Source organism: Chelon labrosus, assembly GCF_963514085.1.
Source record: "Chelon labrosus genome assembly, chromosome: 14".
Classification (NCBI taxonomy): Eukaryota; Metazoa; Chordata; class Actinopteri; order Mugiliformes; family Mugilidae; genus Chelon; species Chelon labrosus.
Genome location: NC_140347.1, coordinates 26,175,936 through 26,197,310, shown reverse-complemented (window position 1 = coordinate 26,197,310; position 21,375 = coordinate 26,175,936). Strand labels below are relative to the sequence as shown.

The 21,375-nt window shown below is 40.1% G+C and overlaps 1 protein-coding gene across 2 annotated transcripts; it reads right to left on the bottom strand.

The window, feature by feature from the left end:
• Positions 1-2,352: 2,352 nt before the first annotated feature.
• LOC311499724 (atypical kinase COQ8A, mitochondrial-like) lies at positions 2,353-20,005 on the bottom strand. 2 transcript variants are annotated; one of them, XM_084560831.1, is made up of 17 exons: positions 19,521-20,005; positions 16,063-16,162; positions 14,758-14,840; positions 14,352-14,602; positions 14,063-14,252; positions 13,887-13,953; positions 10,585-10,659; positions 9,530-9,655; positions 7,983-8,068; positions 7,724-7,864; positions 7,228-7,309; positions 6,770-6,863; positions 5,803-5,944; positions 5,542-5,649; positions 5,355-5,420; positions 4,752-4,838; positions 2,353-4,227 (listed from the first exon to the last, which is right to left on the bottom strand). In XM_084560831.1, the coding sequence occupies exons 2-17, from the start codon at positions 16,154-16,156 to the stop codon at positions 3,931-3,933; spliced, it is 1,989 nt and encodes a 662-aa protein (XP_084416957.1). In that variant the 5' UTR covers positions 16,157-16,162; positions 19,521-20,005; the 3' UTR covers positions 2,353-3,930. The 2 variants fall into 2 exon arrangements, with proteins under 2 accessions (XP_084416957.1, XP_084416958.1); XM_084560832.1 differs by having other exon boundaries at positions 10,594-10,659.
• Between the last annotated feature and the right edge of the window lie 1,370 nt (positions 20,006-21,375).

Sequence of the window (21,375 nt, the reverse complement as noted above, 5' to 3'; positions counted from 1 at the left end):
ATGGCAATATTAAGAATAGTGTCATTAACCATCTGTGATGCCAGTGATGAGGACGAACGCAGTGCAAAATCACACTGACGGAAAGTGTTTGGAGTATTTGGCTTTAAGGATTGTGCTGACTGTCCCCTCACCAAATAAGGGTTTCTGACCGGACCGCTCCGTGCACGACATCCTACTAACACTCCCACCATCCTCTCAGTCATGTAAACACAACCAGGGCTGAGTTGTTTCTCAGCGACTCAACCCTGCACATTTCTTTCAGTTGAGGACGTTGCAATGTCAAAACACATTCGGGTCACTGAGATGTAGTGCAGTAGCAACCAGGGCAAGAAAACTATTTCAGACCGGTCAGTATTGAAGTAGGTCAGGGGACATGCCAGGCTCATCTTAACCTGTGAGAAATTGAACTTTAAATTATCTTGAGTCATTGTCCTTCAGAAATAGTGTTTCTCAGAGACTTGTCTGGGAGTCTGATTTGGTTTCTAGATTTATATTTTAGAAATGTATTTTTAAGAAAACCACAGATGGTATTTAAATGGGATTAATAAAACTAAATGAAAGCCTTTCATTAACTGCACCATAAAACATATGCTGTTGATTATTAGTGTGACGCTGTTGATGATTAGAAGCTTGCTAAGCAACAGCAATATGCTGTAGCTTGAGCCCAAAGTCTTTTCAGAAATATGAGTGAATGTGTGCACTAATCAGGTTTTGGTGGCTTAGAGTCACACACTAACAGCACTGGCAGATTCATATATGAGTGTACATGCTCCTAATTTGATCAGAGCTGATTTGTGTAATCATCCTCCCCTCTCATTTCTCCCACCTCTGCTGACAGGATATTATTTAATAAGGCACACATGTCATATTTAATTCTTACAGCGGATGCAGCCAGCTGACTTCCATATAATTATGTTTCTGGCTCCAGGCTGCTTATGTTTTCTTCCTTCATTTGGATGTTGTCCGAAATTCACCAACCGCTTGAGTTCTACCAGACCTGTCAGTGACTGCGGGAGAGCACGGCAGCGCCGTCTGCTGGGCATCGAGGTGAACTACAACAGGCTGTAGTTACAACCATATGTTACAACACTGATGAAGATGAAATAAAAATGTGTGAAGGGTTATTTTCCAAAGTGAACACAAAACGAATGATAGAGGGGAAGACTCATAGAGTGGGTTTACACGTAGACGCACTCAAAAAACCATCCGCTTTCCCGTACATGTGCACTGGCACAATTTACTTGTCCAGAGTGGAAGTGTGTGCGTTCACATTCTGAGAATATTTGTGTGTGTGATTATTTCCCAGGCTCTCAGCCAGTTCCTCCACCGCTGGCCAAGACATTGCTAAATAAGGAAGGCGACCTCCGTCTCTGTCTTCTGCTGTTTTACCCTCACCTCTTCAACGAAGGCCATCGAACCTTTTTATGTGGGTTATACAGTTAGGTCCATTTATGTCAGGACACTGACACAATTCTTGTTACTTTTGGTGTTTACTGAAACATACTTAACTAACAGTTATATAATTTATTTGGACTTAAACTGCAGACTATTAGGGTATTCAATTACTTACTGTGTATAGCATCAATAACAGTCCAAATTGTTTCAAGATACATAAAGATCCCACATCCTGAACCCCCAGAGTGATTACAGAGGCAAAAAGGGAAAAACTTCCTTTGAACAGGAACCTGGCTAATATGAGGGGACCCATCTGCCTGAGGCTGGGTAGAGACAGAAAAAAAGCGATAGAACAGACAGGGGAGAGAAGAAGAGAGCAGCAAAGAGATAGAGAGAGGGACACAGAGTTACAGAGAGTTAATGATATACAGTAGCAGCACTCAAATGCATGGATAGTGAGGGAAGAGAAAGCAAAGAACTGGTGCTGAATGCATCTGCTATAGGTCTAGGCTGCTGGGAGACCTCCCATGGGAGCAGCATAAGTAAGCGTTGGTTCAGGGTCATCTAAAGCAGTCCCAGCTAGAAGCTGGATCAAAGAGGAACGTCTTTAGCCCAACCTTAAAAGTAGAGAGGGTGTCTTCCTCCCAAATCAAAACTGGAAGCAGAGGAGAGGGGCCTCGTAAGTGAAGGCCCCCGTAAGGATTTACATCCAAATTAGAAGAAAGATGTAGGAACGAATACCATTTTTATACTCAGAGCCCTGCTTTCAGTGTTTGGACACTTGATTTGAAAGTTATCCAGTTATCCAGTGGTGACTGAACAGAAGTTGTTTCAATGTCCAAACACAGACCTAATATGCAGTACATTTTTCCTCAAGATCCTTTTAAAGAAACTGAAAATATTAAGAGCCACACGCAAAAACCATACAAACATTTACTCTTTTCAAAAAATATTTTATTACAACTTTCACTTAAGAATGCATTTTGCTTAGAAAATTTCAACCATCTTCTCAGTGAGACTAGATATGAAATATAAAGTCGAGATTTCTAGCTAAAACCCGTCTGCTGAAAAAACCTCAGGCACCTTTTTTTTTTTTTTTCCTTTTTAAATCCATTGTCACACCAGATATCTTTGTAACTGCATTCACCAAGCAGAGCACAGAGAACTTTCACAGTCACACACCAGCCAGGTGACGGAGGATTTTACACCCGAGGAGGCGTGGAGAGATTAGTGACTTGTGGAAGCTCGGTGAGCCAGCAAGGTGATTTTGTGCGTTATCAGGATGAGCACCTTTTATTCCGGTGCTTCATTAGCATTCATGACTAAGCACAGGCCCGGAGTTGATGCGGGCCATGCTCTGTTTTTCTACCAGACTTTATGTTCTTAAAGAGAGCCTCATCGATCCACGTGACGTCACTTCTGTATTACTTTCACTATCTCCTACAAACAGATGAACAGAAAGAAAATCACGCTTTGATACTAGAAAAAACTAATCTGAGATATGAAGTTAAGTCTAAACCACAATCCTAACACTTTAAGCGTTCAAAGGACACAAAATAATAGCAGCAATGCTTTCATCCTCCTGCACAAACAGAGTGAAAACATGCCTTAACCGAAGGTTGACTGAAGCGTACAGATCATGGTTTTCCTTGAAACAGTTTGATTTAATGCTATGCTCATAATATCTCCCTAGGGGGCTAAAAGCTAACAACATTACAAAGCTACTGAAATGTGATCAACAGCATCATTCAGTACTGTGAAGCTAGATGATTGTATACTGCATATAGATGGGGTAAGTCAGAACTTTTCTTGTTCAATGCTGACAAATACCAGTTTGTCACACCTTCTAAAAACAGAAACCATACCAACATTTAACCTGCTGTCTACATATACACTGAGCTGTATTATGTATACCTAGACAATCTAATCGAACGTCTTCAAAACAAAAAGTGACACAGACACGTTGGTCCTGGTCCATACTAAGACCCATTCTGCCGGTTCACTGTGTTAACCCCATTGTTGAGTGATTTTTGCCTTTCAGTTAGTTTAGTTCTCTTCCTTGACACAATCAAAGTTACACGTTACATGGCAAACTGGACAGTTTGTATGATTATCCAAAACAAAACACAGCAACACAAAAGAAAACGCAAGAATAATCTTGAAATGAACAGAGAAGAGATAAAATTCCAACCTTTATACATTCATTTTAGACCTAACAGAGCTCTCCCTCCATCCACCTCCTACATCTTTTCCATCTGCCCTCTTTGGGCCATATATACTTAGGTACAAACAGTGCAGATGCCTTGTTGCCACTCCTTCTATAAAGCTAAGAAATAGTGGCTGTAAATATGAATAAAGGTTGTTCAAAGCCTCATTGTAGTTTCCCAAAAAGGAAAGACACTGGTGCTCAATGACCAGTTAAGGACAGGTAACATCTGCTCAGTAGTTCTGCATCTTCACCCAAACCTCGCCATCGATGGGCACTTTGCTGTTGGCCCCAGGACCAGTTCATCAAATCGGCAGACAGTGATGGGCTCAGACTAAGTGAGAGGGAGGTGTGCGGCCTTCCCAATACTTCTGATATGCTGTTTGGAACATGTCCTTACACTGCAGCTTTGCATTCAATCGGGAGCAGATGAGGAAGGAGCCACCCATCTTGCGGTGAAGCGAGTATGTCTCCTCTGGAGGCGGAGTGAGTCGGTGTTTGAGCATCACTGGGATGAGGTTGTGGATCCTCTCCGTGGTGGACTGGGCACCGAAGTCGAATGTCTCCATGGAGGCGAAGGCCTCGCCAAGGATCATCACCGCATCTACGTGGGCGTTAACCATCGCCTGGACGCAAGGAGACATAAAGTGCTTAGTCACAACTGACCAGCCTGTCATAATCTCAAAAGAAGAGCTATTGATCAAACACTCCTCAAGTCACTGACTTATGAACGTGAAACTCATTTTCACGTTACAAAATAAAATGAAGAAGAAGAAAACAACATGTCTGTGCTGTGTGGAAGAACTTTACTCTGGAATATTAAGTTAGTCAGACAGTAGTTTGTAAATTATGCAATTATGGCTCAGACAAAGGTTGCGCCGAAACAACAACAACAAACACTGAATGCTGGTTTTAAAAGAAGAGAAAAGTTTATCTCGATACAGTGTCAAGCAAAAAATATTGTAGAGAGGGTTAGGGAGTTAATGATGCTGGATCATCATCCCATTTCTGGAGTAGACAACACAGGTCTTCTGGAGCATAGGTATGAGCTACCCTCTTTAGCTTTGATAGGTATCAGGGGGAAAAAAATGCCGTAGAGCATGCAGAAATGGGATGTAGAGCAGGAAGAAAAACAAACAGAGGTGCTTACCTTGGACTCATAACCAGTCAAGAACTTCATCTCAATAGATTTCTTCAGAACTCCCTCTCGGTCGCCCTCGGCAGCTGAACGGATAACCTACAATCACAGACAGGACACACATGTTACTACCATCCCTTCAGTCTCTCTCATTTTCTCCACCCAAGACTTAATTCAAACAGAATTTTAAATGGGAAATTTGATTTTATATAACTTCAACAGTGGCTACCACTTGCCAACGGCTTGAGTACAAATATGGCTCCAGTGAGATTACATTTGTATGAATGTCTCTTCTGCAACAAATCAAAACATAATCAAAAGTAGTAGATAAGTGGAGGTGACGTAAAGCAGTTTGAGCTTTGTTGTCTATCAATTACTGTGACAGTTTTACACAAATGTATACAAAATATTTAAAAAAAATATCAGATTAATAGTGTGTATGGTAGTAATGTTGTAACTTGTGATATGACCTATAAAATATATAAAACAGTAACTATCTGATCAGTTTACAGCATAAATATAGTATAACCCCATAAACTGCTCATAGAATAATATTCAGTCAATCAATACAATAGATTATAATAAAAAAAATTGAATGAGGCTGACTGCTCTTACCTCTATGTAGAGGTCTGTGAAGCTTAGATCAAATCCTCTCGTAGCTCCAAAGTCCAACAGCGCCACCTACAGAGTCATAATGCAATGATCACTTATTATTTTTCATACCCTCAAATCTCACTGTCTGCACCATAATATTCTTAATCACAGTAGACGTAACTCTGGTTTCTGTAGTATTTACGCTCACCTTGTGTGTCTGTGGGTCGTAGAGGAAGTTGGACCAGTTCGGATCGGTCTGCATGTACCTGAACTCAAACAGCTCCCTGAGGCACAGCATCAAGATGTTCTGGCAGATCTGAGACCGAAAATACATACTGTATGTAGAATCTCTTGTTGTTCATTGGTAACACTCATTTTAAACTGTATTGCTTTTTGGCTGGTTGTGGTGTGTGGTGTGTTCACTGCACTGGGATCCACTATGAAACAGAGAAACGTTTGTCAGCTGTACCTCGTTCTTCAGCTCCTGTGTGAGGTTCTCAGCTTTGTCCAGGGGAAACCCAGGAACAAGTTCAGTGGTCAGGACCTGTTTGCTGCACAGCTCCTCTATCACCTCTGGTACATAGAAGAACGGATGGTCCTTCAGTAACTCCCTGAATGAAACATGAGCAATGCAAATATAAATAACACAAATTACTTTAAGTAGGAAAGTATCTGATAGAGTATAATCTCTCTATATATATATTTGGACTGCACTTGTTCTGACCTTGAACCCAATAGATGAACATTTAATAGGGGAAAGGAATAAGCTAACTATATCTCTGTGTATGTAACTTGAGCATATCAAGACTCTCTGTAATGTGTGCTGTGAGATTGAGCCAGACTACACAGTACAGTCACTGCAGACATTGAACAGGCAGCTCTCTAGGATGTAGTCACTGAGATGAGCTCATTCGTTTAAAAGTAAAAGAAACACCTATGATTGGTTGATGCGTCACCGGATCATTGGAGCCAGCTCAACTTTGACATGTAGCACATCAAGTAGAAATAAATGCTGGCTTCATATCATCAGACTGCGTTGAAAGTTGAGTTCCAGAATGTGCTGCTGTTAGCGTGTACAGTTGCCCTGCTTTTACAGTTAAAGTTCTAGAATGCCGAGTGTGACTCAGAGTAGGGAGTTCTAAAATGCAATTATTCCTGGATAGACAGTTAGTGGTTTAGAATGCAGTTATCTGTGGAACTGAAGTAGTTGTAGAAGACAGCCCTGCATAAACAGTACAATCCAGAGTTCTAGAATACAGTAATCCCAAGATTTAATTTAGTTTCGATATGTTAAGAGTTCTAGAACACAAAAATTATACAATCCTTCCAGAGGGGTTAAAGGATACAGTTGAATACACAGAACACATGAGAATGCCGCTAAACAAATAATGTAGGATGTGAATCAAAATGCTAAGAAACCTATTTCAAGTCCCCACCTGAACTTCTTTGCACACTGAGCTTCTCTGAGATAGTCGCACTCCAGCGCTAGCTCTCTTCTCATCACATCAATCAGATGCTCTGGAAACAGACCTAGAGAGAAAACAAAAGGGCATAAAAATGTTAGCATTAATTCTTTAAACAGTAACTCAGAGATACAGGTGGTGGAAAATAATGGGCATAAATAAAGGGACGATGATGAACAGGAGAAACAGAGCAAAGTTGAGCAGAGTCGTAAAGGGGAGATGTTATCTGTGTACACAAGACGTTGGGCATGCTCATGTTTACAGTGCACTTCTGGGTATGCTTAATTGATTAACCCTGAAGGTTGTCCAAAAAAAAAAAAAAGCAAGTACAGCCAACTACATAAATTTCTGGTTGGACGGAAAATCCTAACTCTGTTTAAACATCATGAAATGCTTGGACAGTGTACAGTGTGAGTTCTTCGACTGCACACCTTCAGGGAGGGCGTTGCTCATGTTCAGCACTGTCATCAAGTTGTTGACGTCGCTGTTGATACTCTGAGCCACACCAGGATACTGAGGACGAACAGACACACAGAGCAACGTTTAGAAATTTATTTTTTCTAATACGAAACCATTTCCGCCTTTCCGATTGCAATTATCATCTATAATCTAATCTAATCCATTATCCATTAACATATTACTGGCATGCCCTCCATAATTTCTGAAAGCTTTTCTTTCGCATAAAATTTGACAATCTTATTATGTAAAAGCATGATATGATTTAGCTCAAAGGGCTTTCTAAGAAATAACATTGATTAGATTTTTATGGTTGCTATGCTGACTCAGGTCTGATCTGTAAAGGTAAACAGATCAGAGGGATCAGTGCAGTGTCTTTGTGTATGTCGTGTGAGACACAACAATACACTCTCTAGTTACAGTGTTTATCTTAATAACACCAGAACGTGCTGTGTATACACACATCCTCACCTGTATTTTCATGGCCACCTCCCTCCCATCCTTCATCCTCGCCAGGTGGACCTGCCCGATGGACGCTGCTGCAAACGGACGTTCCTCAAACGATTCCAGCTTGTCCCTCCAGTTAGGGCCCAGGTCGTTGTTCAACGCTTTCTGTAGACACGGAGTTAAAGGTGAATAGGAGTGATCGTTTTATTACTGCGCCATCAATAAAATGTGTGATGCCCTTTAAAATTAGAATGCCAGTTAATGTACAAGGAAAGACTCTTACCGTCATTTGTTTGATTGGCATGAAGTCGGCACTCTGTCTTACGCGCTCAAAGATCTTGGCGAGCTGAGGGTTGATGAAGGCATCGTCTGAAACAAAGGCAAAATAAAAACACATTTAAGGTAAGCTGGCAGAGTTCATAGCACATCTGAGTTTCAATAAACCAATAATCTAAGAACTTCTGCAGCAAACACTAAAGGACATTTGACAAGTTACAGTAAATCTTCGATCACACTGCTTGATCACATGAGGCACATTACAGAACTGAGCTGAACTGTTAAGCAAGAGACTGAAAGACTCCAGGCTTACACACTATCACAATAAATAACTAATACCACTCAGCAGCTGAGATTGTTTTTTATGGGATGCTGTTGATGATATGAGGAATATGTACTAGAAATTCTAATGACCAGTATAAGAACAACTTGAGGCATTTGAGGATGAACACTATTTCAGATTTGTGCTAGAGGCTACAATGGTTGGACAGACACTCGTCTCCCCACATGCCTGCCATGACAGATAAATGTCAGCAATGTGCAAAGACCACTGCAATGATTTCTATCCTCCAGATTTACACAACTCCAGTCGGTCACACAATAAATACGTCTATTTCAATCTTTTACATTCTCCATGGGAGGTGAAGTGAGGCTGTGTGTGTCAATCTATAGAAGACTATTGTCACCTCTTCACCCGTAATTTAAGACACAACTTGTCACCAGTTGAGATATAAAGCTGTGCCATTTCTACCAGCACATTCAAACAAGGTCAATCCACTGTGCTGAAACCTGATTAGCAAACACTGGGCAGCCGATGTGCATTTCTCTCCTACTCCTGTGTTTGTGGCTTGTTTGATCTACTACACTGTACTGTGTGCACAAATTCTGCACTCACATGTTCACAGCATGGTAAATGCATGCCACAGAAAAGGGTCACCAGCCAAGGTCAGGCAGCAGGGCAACAGAGATAAACAAAACGTTGATGATGTGTTTACTGCTGTTACCTGAGCCCACTACATTAACCAGAGCAGAGTGTTTACTGCTGTTGGCATTCCTCTGTAGTTTGTGCACGATCACAAACAACCATTAACCTACATGCAGGTTAGTGTCAATGTCAAAGCTGTAATAGAGAAAATAGAAACAAAACAAAACTCCACTATATGAGTACAAAGTCTGTTCACCTGCCTTCTAAAACACGCATCACAGAACGTGCACTACTGGCAACAACAACCTGGTGTCTGTGCCAACTTTCTTTGCTAACTGTGATCACAGGATTGCTTTTGTTATGAAATCTTTGGTTAAAGCAGTGCCAAAAAAAGAACGCTTTGTATGAAGGGAATGTGAGTCAGGCTGGGTTTTGCTTAAATTGTATTAAATTCAGATCCATCTACAAACTGCACTTTCTTGTTTTTTGTGACCTCGCTCCACAGAAGCATTTGTGAGTGTTTTTGCTCTACAAGAAAGCAATATGGTTAAAAAAAAAAATAAAATGCTGCATACACTGCTGGCAACAAAAGCGCAAATAAAAATGTGAATGGTGCGTTCGCTCATCACCTTGAATGCTGAGCATCTGTCCCAGTTTTAATGCGGCTCCTCTGACTTTACACAGAGTTCTGACGATGCGCTCAGCGTTGGCTTCAGACAGAAAAGGGCTGGAGTCCAGAACAGCTTTCTTGTCACCTGAAGAAGTATAAAGCGAACTGAAGTGAGTATAAACGTACGACATGTCTGTTCCATTCACATGTGATTTATCAGTAGTTTAGATCCAGGTTTATATGCAGTATGGGCTATACCAACATGTGTGACTGTATGTATGTGTCAGTAGGCCGTCAGATAGTGTTTTAGCATGTCTGAAGCTATCTTCAGGAGCTTTAACAGAGATTTGCCACATACACACACATACACACACACTTAGCACATTGTTCAGAGCGTCCCTGCTGGGATTAAAGCCCACACAAAGATAAACACTCACAAACAGGTGGACAAATGCCGCAGATTTACACCTGTACTCTCTGCTTCAGCTTAGCCTATGTTTAGGATTAGTAGAGCTCAGCAGGAGTATCTTTGTAGGAGGCACGCTGGTGAAGGAAGCAACCTAATTACACTTTTATTGCACTCAGTTGGCATACAGAAAGCGTATAACGTGTTGTAACATGCACAAGCGATGGGTGTGTAGAACAAAATGATGTTAGCTTTTACAGAGGTGCTATTCAGCAAGAAGTCAGCAGCAAATTCTTTGCATGTTCAAGAAGCAAAAATGAACAGACATGCCTTCATTATGTTTTGATTCTTTTTCTACTGGCTGGAAACAATGGTGAGTTTACATTCTATACATAATATTCCTAAATGTATGCCCAAACAAAAGCTCATAAAAAAAATGCTAGAATAAAAAAACATGTCTATATAAATAACCTTTATTGCTTTATTACTGATCCTTTTTCCTCAATAAGTTCATAATTCCAGTACAAAAGCTGAATATACAGGTTTCAAAAATATGCCTCAGTGTTAATGCAAAAGCAAGCAATGCTCTTTACTTAATAAGTAAATAAGTGAAAAAGCCATTCATTGTATGCTGGGTTTGTTTATTGTTGGGTGTGTTTGTGTGACACCTGCTGCACCGTTGTTTCTCATTGTCTTCTTTGCTACTTCTGCCAGCGCTCCGATACCCAGACCGACAGCTAAACCTGGTACAAACACACAGAGAACATCACAGTTAGAGTTGGCAAGTTCATTATACAAACACAAACCAATGTATCACTGTATGTTTATCAGACATATAAACACACTTCCACACAAACAAGACTTCAAACCACAGAGTTATGCAGCGACGGGACCTTCACCCCAGACACCTGTCAGAATATGCCACCAGTGCTCAGTGATAACTCTGTATAACTGTGTAGCTAAACTACATGAAGCCATCAGTTGCAGTCTCACACATATCGATCAGCCACAACATTAAAACCACTGACAGCAGAAGTAAACAACATTGACCATCAGGTGATAATTCAGTGTTATGCTGGGAAACTTTTGGACCTGGCATTCAAGTGGATGTTACTTAGACATGTACCAGCCACCTAGACCAGACCAGGCACCCCCACCCCATAGCAATGACACTCCTTGATGGCAGCAGCCATCCCCAGCAGGATGCAGTCTGACACAGACACACACACTTTAGCAACTTTAGTTGCTTTAGGAACAACTCAAAAAAACATGAAGAACAGCACAAGGTGTTGACCTGGCCTCCAAATTCACTAGATCCCAAACTGATCAAGTATCTGTGGGATGATCCACAGAGGCCCCTCCCCTCAACCCATAGGACCCAAAGGCCCCTATCAACAACATTCTGTTGCCAGACACCACAGGACATTCTCTGATGAGTCACAACTGTTTTGGAGGCACAAGGGAGACCTACACAATATTAGTAATAGCTAGTAATAGCTGTATTTCTGCTGTCCATCTGAGAACTTATATCACTAATCTAATCATGGAATAACCCTTACATTTTAAAGGTTACAGGACTGTATCATCAGATAATGAAAACCAAAAGGAAGACTACATGAGGAGGTGTCTGTTTGTGAACAAGCTCCTCCAAGCATAGCATCCACCTTACATAACTCAGCATTACATAATCAGTTAGTCAGCGGTCTCTCCGAAGCAGCAAATCTGAGATGCAGTCGTAGATGGACAAATTAGGACACAGCGGGCCACGGCGTCTTGTATACAAATCGGCAGAGCATTTCTTCACGACCAGAAAACAGGTCTGTGCCTCGACTGCAGGAAACAGGTTGGCCATGAGGGAAGTCATGCACCACACTTTCTGAAAAAATGTGTACAGAGCTTTGTACTGCACATATATGTGTGTGTGTGTGTGTGTCTACTTCATGTCCTTCATGTTTTATTTACTAGTTTACTTTTTGAAATTCACAGAATTAAACAGAGAGGATGAGCCAGCATCATGTATGCATATATCTGTGTGATGTCAGTGTGTTCAACTGAGAGCCAAAGATAGATCAGCATTTCCTGCAGGGTCTCTCAGTCACTGATATTTTTCCAGATCAAGCACAAGTGTCTGTCCATCACTTGCCCTACAGAACAGATACGTGTTTACAAAATGAATTACTTACTGGCTTATTGTTTTACATGGTATTCAGAACCAAATCTAAAGTTCTGTCAATAAAGCCTCTGAAAGCTGCAACATTAATAACAGCTATGGGATGCCTAAACATGCTGCTGCATCTGCTGTTGCCAGGAAACATGCCAAGAGATTTATGATACTCTGAATCACTTTGCTGCTCGTTTCCAACTTAAATATGGAAAACCTGCCCTCGCAGCTGTGAAGAAAAACAATACACTTGCAGAACTTGTAAACACATGTTGCAGGAAAACGAAGGACAAGCTGAGGCCACATTCCTCCGACGCCTCCCCCTTTCAACACCTTCTCAATGTTACGACTGTCAACATGCTGAATCAACTCTGCTCTACCTGATGTATCTCACTGTAGCGACTCCGCTTGTTTAGAAAGTGTCTTGGCTAAATTCTTCTGTGTGTGTTTGTGTTGGCAGCCCGCTGAGATTTATCTCAAACTGTTCTAGGTTTACTTTAGTCCAGTGCATGTTCTCCTTTGACTTTATGCCACATGTTATCTTAGCTGTCATCTGTCCTCTGATATAAAATCCCTGGAACGGTCACGTTAAACGACATCTGAGGCTAGAGGTGAGTTTTTAGCTGAGTGAACATTACGATTTTTGTGTATGTATAAACATCCCATCTAGATATGATAGATATTAATATGGAAACTGGAACCAGCAAGTTTCTGTACCTGCGTTTAGCTCCAAACATGTCAATATTACATATCAAAATTAGACCTAAAATATAGAATTAAAGGTAATGAGCTAGTAGTAGCTAGGAAACAACTTTTATCAATTATATAAATTATATCTGGTGCTGATCATTTAAATTATTAATTATATCCATCACTTGTTTTTAGATGTACTTTTATATATACATGTTTTTCATATGTTGTAGTTAATATGAGCAAATAGGCTTAAATGTTGCAAAGCACTCACTCTGTCAGCTTAGAGCTGGCTTACAAGGTATGTATTTATCCGAACAGGAACACAGGTCCATTAATAAAGGCTGTGGAAGCTTGACCTCATTTCTTGAAGTGTTTGTTTAAGCACAGCTCCAGCTGATAAACAGATAACATTTATGCATGTTATATTTCTGTTATTTTCCACAGTCTCTTTGCATTTTGTGTTTGCTGGTCTTTACGTATGGCTTTACATACATCCTGGTGGTGTTGGTGTTGATGTTTGTCATATGAGAAGGTCGTGCCATGAAGTAATGACACGCTGAACCCAGTGGCCACTGCTTAAAAGGAACGGGAGCTTCCAGTCAGATTGTAGACTCTAAGGTTTCTTACCAGAACTCAGTTATACGTCATGTTACAAACACTGACAAAGCACTCAGACTATGTTGTGTTCTTCTGCTGCTGTTAGGCTCCACGGCGAGCACTCCTAATATGTGCAATATTATTACACCTTATGGTGTAATAACACCAGTCTGTGCAATATGTCTATTATCTGTTCTATCTCTGTCATTTCTGCATGCTGTTGCAAACTGCAGTTTCCCCATTGTGGGACAAATAAAGGTTTTCTTATTCTTATTCTTATATTAACTAAAGAATAAAAATAAGATTATCCTAACACCAACTAAAGAGGTACGAAAGGTATGAGAGAGGTATGTTCCAATAAATATCATCTGGACTGATTATTAAAGTGTGGGTTACGGTAACATTGTAGCTGCAGACAGACACACAGACAGGCAGTCACATATGACTACAAATGCAGATAGATGAACATGAATGAATGAATGATTCATCCAAATTTCAGAAACAAACATATTGCTCTACCTCCAAAGTTGGCCAGTCTGCCAAGACGGGTCACAGGCACTTTCCTCTCTCTGGCTCTCTCACTCAACTAAAAAACACAGAACACAATGAAACCTTTCTATTAAAATGTCAAAGAGAGATCATGAATATCTGTGTGCTTTTGTGTTTAATTACAGAGAATGAGGATGAGGAATTACCATCTGTTTGTGCGGCTTTATCTCATCCCTCTTGCTCTCTCTGGCTTTCTCTATGTCATCAGCTGTCAGTCCGCCCACTGTGGACGGGTCCTGATGGTAGCTCCTGAGCTGACCGACAGGATGACAATTAAGTTGTCCCCACGCATGCCTGTTCAGGCTGTGGTTGTAGAGATGATGTCCAATGAAATGTCTGTAACATACAAAGCAGAAATGATTACCTTTATCTTCCTAAAACGATACCAAATACTTGTTCACTACTGACTGCAACTGAATAAGAAACTTTTCATACCTGGCATCTTGATGGTAAGATCTGGTGTGTCCACTGAACTGTTTGCTGGGATCCTTGTATCCCTCAAACAATGACTGTTTCCCACTGGCCTGGTTCACCCCTGCTGCTGCTGCCTCGTCACTACTTCTTGAGGGATCCACTGTGAAGTCCCCACCTTCCTCCCTGAACTCTGAAGTTGTGAATGCACTGTCATCCTGAGGAAAGTCAAATTCTGACTCTGATGAAGAGGTCTGCTGCTGGCCAGACAGCTCCTATAAAGACAGATAGATTTACATATATGCACGTACACACAATGAAAATATATCAACAGTATTATCTTGTTAATAATATACATTAATATACAATTCTCCATATCACCATCTGCAAGCTAATACACACAACGGTATTTCCTGAAACACACACAGACCTGCATTTTCATCATGGCCACAGATAGGCCTTGCTCAGCAGCTGACTGGACAGTCTGAACAGCAGCACCAACGCCAGGGATCCCTGGGTTACAAAATCCAAACAAGACAATTCATAACTCTATTTGCTTTAACGTCTATTGGAGTCCCAAACTTGATGTACAAGAAAATGATCAGTGTCATAAACAGTGACTGGTAATAAACAAAATACATGAAAAGTTAGACTTGCTTTGTTTGCCGTCTGCTAAGATATCCCACTAGTACAAAAGCAAATGTTGGATAATCATTTCTATACACAGCGATGATATCCTATCACAGTCCTTGTAAAACTGTGAAGTATAAAGTGATAGGTGCCTTTAATTTATAGTCTGCTATCTTTATGCAAGGCTATGATCTATAAAATTTCTGCACTATCAAGTCTTCAGACGGAAGAAATGCTTTTTAGCCTCTTTGATTACAAGCCAAAATGGGAATTAGAGGTTTAGCTAATGGCTCAAAAAGAAAGTTGTGGATTAATAATAAATCCAGCTGAAAAAAAAAAAACTTTTCCCAAAAGACATCATTTGAGTTAGCGATAATTTAGCTTATAGTTTAAAAGAAACCCTACTGAAGCTAACAAGATAATAATGTGACCACTCCTTTTCAGAGGAGAACTGTTTAGATGTGAAACTAACATTTTATAAAATAATAATATTTTTGCTAATTTAGACTAAATGAGTGTATTATAATGGTTTAGTAGCTTTGCTAATGGTTAGCTTGAAAGAGCCCTATGGAAGTTCTCTTTTCCCCAACACACATTTTAATGTGACACTAACTTGTTAGAATTAAAGCATATTATTTGTACAATAGGCTAAATGGCAGAAAAATGGATTATGAGTTCTTTTATCTGAAAAACGCTTACTAGCCACAAATGAGTTTACTCTCATGGATATAGCAGCTTAGCTAATGTTTTGAATAAAGAATTCAATTAAAGGTGACAAGATAGTAGTGTTACCATTTTTAATTATTATTTTAATATTTTCACATTTTGGTATAATAGGCTACAGTGTAAACAAACTATTTTCATTTCAGCTGAAAAACGTCTTGCTAGCATTTCTGATTTCAGTCTATGCTAACCAAAAGTTAACCCGTTCTCAGGGAGTTGGTTAGTTAGCATTAGGTGTTAAAGCAGAACACTGTCATTAAAGTCTGTCCAGAGTCCCACAGTGAAACTTGTACTTCCATAAAGTGACAACAGACTATTAAAAATAAAAGAAGAGTAAATAAAGAAAAAAGTATTTTTCAAAGCTGATATATAGTGAACTTACCTGTCCCACTGCGCAGAGCGTTGTTCTGAGTCTCTACAACTGCCTGACTTAACTTAGCCAAGCCTCGCATCAGTAACATCATATCTCCTGCCATGATGGACTAGAGAGAGGAAAACAGGAAAATAAAGAAATGTAAGGCGAATGTCACTGTTAGTTTACTTTCATATGAAATAAGCCTGCCAGCATGGAGAAGTCCGTACTGTTCACTGAGAACAGCGACACAAACTGAACAAGGACTGCTGTATCTAAATATGTAACATCAACTGGTCCAGAAAGATATGAAGCACACAGAGACAAAGATGAACCAATGGACAAGAGAACAGGTGGAGGGAAATAAAACTGGTGTCAACACACTGTCAACAGTTACACACATAAGCATACACCTGTCACCACATCTTCGGATAACTTTAATAATTTGTCTAAAAATACTCGTGACCTCCAATCCCCATCCGGCCGCACGTGAACACACTAAAGGAAAGGCGAACGCCGCACATGTAAGCTGTCAATATGTGTATGTGGTGTAGGGCTGGATCCAGAACTGCCACTGCCAACGAAAGGGGAGGAGTGCCAGATAGCCTAAATGTTCTAGCTATTTCTGTGCTTATGTGGCTGCATGAGTTTAGTTCGTGTAAGGTTGGCAGTCACACTACTCTCCATTTCTTACTGCCACTAACAGGACTGTAAGATTGTTTTCTACTAAGGCCTATCTAAAATTATTACACCTTCCTTCCAAGAAATAATCTGGTGTATCTTATACTCACTGATACAGCTGGCCCTTTATTAAACTATGATGATAATGCTCATGAATACAACTCAAAGTTGAAGCCTTTCCATTTTTATCTAAACAACAATGCTGCATTCTTGTCTGCAGCCAGTGTTACAGGTGACGTTTTGCGGGTGTGACAACGTGCTTCGACACAGCTCAGCTGGGATTTGGGCCAATGGAAAAAGCTGTTGCTGATAGAGTCTAAGTAATATGTGTGTGTGAAGCACCCCACATACACGGACTGACGCAGTAAGTGGGTCACCCATCCTCCTTCAGGGCTGCTCTGTGTTTTTGGATGGTGGACTGAAGACCAGGTGCACCACAGTTTGTGAACATAAAGGACGAGCAGCATTAGGAATTTTTTTTAATAACTGTGGACAAGGACAATATAAAGACAATAAATGTTTTACATTTAAGTGTTCTTTTTTTAATTTCTACTAGCGGGCCTGTTATCATCTGGACTTTTGGAAACACTGGGACGGTAGTGATGGGCTTTTTTTCTTTAATTTGAATTGTGTATATACATATATAAAAAAATAGAATGAAACATATGCACTTGATTTTTATTCAAAATACTTCCATCATGCCAATTATCAAGTTCTACCACGCTGAGTGAACGTTTCCCCAAACACCAATCTTTCACAAACATCTTTACTTTAGTACAAACTTTAGATAAGTCTGCACACAACCTCAAGATATGAGAACTGCTTTTGCAAACCTCTATACAAATTAATATCTGCTGCATACTGTACAGAGCATATGCAAAGCTTTTCTTAAATCAACTTGCATTTCTCTACTGACATTTAGAACTGTAAACCCCAAATCTACAGATTTGACTTGCAAAACCGGCCACCATTGTGAGGAAGTTAACTGTTTATTGCCAAATATAATGTGTTGAACAATACAGGAGAGGAGAGGAGAGGCGAGGAGGAAAACTAAAAGGTAACTACTTTTTATAGGACTGTGATTCTATGTGGAACTGTGCAGCCACTACGCAACACACACACATCTAAGCCTCAGCTGTTGTCTGCTGTAAAAAGTGTTGTCTCACTGCTATGGAAATAGCCAGGCGGTGTTAGTCAAGGCCTGAATGCTGTTCAGTACACCTCATGGCTTACTGACAGTCTAACATCACTGCCCTTGACTGCTGGTCCTGAGCCAGATTTGGGAAATGTTTCCCGTTACTGTGCAGTGGTGAGCCACTACCGCTAACAGGGGAAACGTGAAGAAAACCATGTTCCCTGCAAGACTACGAGACCGGAGGCACAGTCAGAGTTCTGTTATAATAAATGACACAATCAAAAACGGTTCTTGTGTAATAATGTACTAAAGCATGAGGAGTACTGGTCGTCAAACCACATATCCTTAAATTAATAAGAATTATCATAATAATAATGTTTTTTTTCTGTTCTTCTGGCTACAATAAGTAATAACTGTGATTCCTCTGTGATTATAAAGAAACAGAAAAGTAAACAGTCACAGTTGAATAGATTTATATTACTTCCATTACTGCCTGTTACATTAAAACAAAGGTAAGTAAATGAAAATGGCCTTCATTATTATTTCCATACTTTAGTTTGATAAGAGCTAATGACTGAATGAAACCAAGCCAGCGGCTCTTGTCATCTTCTTAATATCATGCTTGGACAAGAAAAATGTCATCAGTTAAACCACAGCAGCCACAACAGTGTCACAATTACTAGCTGTGGCTTATATCAAATAGTTGTAGTAGTTAAGAGTATAAAAAAAGAAATCCACCAACAGCCTCCCATCCAACATGTATTGTTTGCGGCAACAGTGGCATATCACAAAAGTGAAGGGAAACATTCAGCCTGAGCTTTAAAAGTTAAAAATAAAGTTTGATGGGCAAAGTATTTGAAAGGAATTACCTCAAATATACTTGTGTAGTTCTGTGATGCAGTTTGTCACGTAGTGGCCATTTTCTGATAAACGTGTATCATCAGTGACTCATCTTAGCGAAAATGTTATGGTTTGTCTCAAAGTTTGAGAGAATTCATTTTATATTCTAACAAAGATATTAAAACATAATTAAATATATATATATATGGAAATTTCTCGTCTTAAAGTGTAGTGCAGATATCAGCACTTTCTGACATTTTATGACTATTTGTGTCCAGTACCTGTTTTCAGCTAAGGTTTAATAACACCACTTCCGTCATGTCATAAACATTGGTTTCTAGAAAGAGATGGGATACAGATAAGCTGCATACTGCCGGATATATCCTTCCATCATTAATATTTTTCTAATAAGCTTTAACACACCCTCACTAAGCATGTTCTCCTGTTTAACTTTTTTAGAGTTACGCCACAAACCCTTCTAACTAATGAAAGTGCCCATTTCAAATCTACCAAACTTCCTCGTGGGCGTGCGCGCAGGCACGAGACGCTGCAAAAACAAACGCCTGCCACGTTTTAAATAAACTACCCATCACGGCTTCGTTTGCGGACTGAGCTTAAATAAAAAGATTAAATAGTTTCAAATAAGTTTCCACTGAGTCCAAAGTTGCATAAACACGAGCAGCCATTGATATCCGTCGCGTCAGCACGCAAAAGAGGACTATGCACGCAGAATTGGAGGAAGAGCTTTAAAATAGCGAGCTAAAATATACTTCACCGTGCATATGTAATAGCTAATACTAATGCATGCTAATCTGTGATTTCAGGTACTCACCAGCAGCTGTCGCGCAGCGTCTTCTCTTGTTTGTCCAACTCTGTCAGACGAGGTCAACTGTGGCAGGCGAGTCAAAACACTCACACTTTATTAGTTGAGATATGAGAAAGACGGTTTCACGAGGATTTTATTATTTACGGGACACTGTTTGCTAGCAGCAGAGGTATAGATCATTAGCTAGTCGTCTTCCTCCTCCTGCCACTGCTGCAGGCAGCGTTTAATCCAGTTTGACTCTCTCTCTCTCTCTCTACACGAGGTCAAACGTATTTACCAACGCCACACTGCAGCCAGAGCCGTGTGTTGACGCAACCAACTCATGTCTGACCCTGAACTGCACTTATGCGCACACGCAGGCTCTCATTCAGAGTATTTTTCTTATCTAACAGTGTCGCCTTCTCTCCTCTCAGTTTCCTTTCATGAATCAGAAAATCTCCTTTAAATCTAACTTGACCTCATTTAACCTGTAAAATGAGCTCATACGTATACACGTCAAGAAAACTGCCTCGTTAAACGTTGAGTATGTATGGCTCTGGTCTTTCTCGGCCGCTCTCCTGCCCTCCCTCTGCTCCTATTGGTCCTTTGTCTTCCTTTGACAGGAGGCGGGGTTCGAAACGCGGCTTCTGATTGGTTCATCACGAAAGAAAAACAAAGTGCAGGCCCCCCTTTTAGATGTCCTTTACGATGCATGACTGAATTTAACTGAAAACAAAATTGAGTTTTACAAGACGCACGTAGCCGTGAAATTGTGAATAGTGATAACGGACACAATATAACACAAACTCCATATAGATGTCAACCATATTAATAAAATGTATCTCGAAGTGTAATCAGGTCTTTGCTGCCATCTGCTGTCGACAAGATGACTGCACTTTGACTAGGCCCTGGTGAACTTTTAATAGTTACAGTTAATAGAATAAAATCATTTAAAATGTTATCAGATATGATTCCAACATTAAATTGAAATAAATATATAACAGAATATGCACTTTCTGTAAATGTTATGTATTTCTAGAAATTATTAAAATGTGCAGGTATAATGTATAACTGCTAGAAATATGAATCATATTTTTTACCTTTCTTTTTAAAAATAAATTATAATGTAAATTTCCCATATTTACATACATATGTACATCCATATATATGAGGACATATACATACATACAGTACATATTTGCTAGAACTCTCAGCTGTGCCAATAAAGCGACAGCAGAGTGCGCCACAGAGCCACACAGTTCTTGTCATGTGAAGAATGTAATAAATTTGTTCCTAGACTAAATAAATCCACTGGTCTTCTCAAGTGAACATGTCTTCTATCAAAGTGGGACAAATTAAAATGTAGTTTCCTATTCCAGTAAGGAAAAGGAGAAACAAACTCAAAAGAATATTACTCACTTTGAGACTCAAACCAAGTTTTGTCACACAGATACCTCAAAAATCCTGACCTGTATAAGACAACTCAATATTTCAACTCATAACTTCCTGGTCTGTAACATAAAAAGTGCAAAAATGGATTAATTGGCATCCATATAAAGTCGGAAAAAACAAACTCATTTTGAAAATCTGTACTTGTTCAAAAAGGCCCGGAAGGCCAACTTTCCTTTTAGAAAAATCGCGGCTCTGTTGTTTATCTGTTCGGAATGTCGCTTATAAATCTTTTCCTTTCTTTCCCACCGGCTCCGGAGGCTGCTGCTGTTGTGGACAGGTGTGATTTGAATGGCAAATGACGCTCATGCAAACACAGCAATTAATGTGGGCAAGGAGAAGCAGCAGCAGCAGCAGCAGAAGCATCAGCATGGGTCACTGTGGGCTTTCTCAGGTCAGAATGAGAGGTTGTGCCCTCATGGGTGAAATACAC

What these genes read in the sequence shown, in the direction of transcription:
- LOC311499724 (XM_084560831.1), bottom strand. Translation starts at nt 16,156, where the DNA reads ATGGCAGGAGATATGATGTTACTGATGCGAGGCTTGGCTAAGTTAAGT. An exon ending in GAGAAACAACGGTGCAGCAG is followed by an intron (nt 9,656 to 10,584) that starts GTGTCACACAAA and finishes ATACTTCTTCAG; the next exon opens with GTGACAAGAAAGCTGTTCTG. An exon ending in TGACTGGTTATGAGTCCAAG is followed by an intron (nt 4,228 to 4,751) that starts GTAAGCACCTCT and finishes CCTTGCGTCCAG; the next exon opens with GCGATGGTTAACGCCCACGT.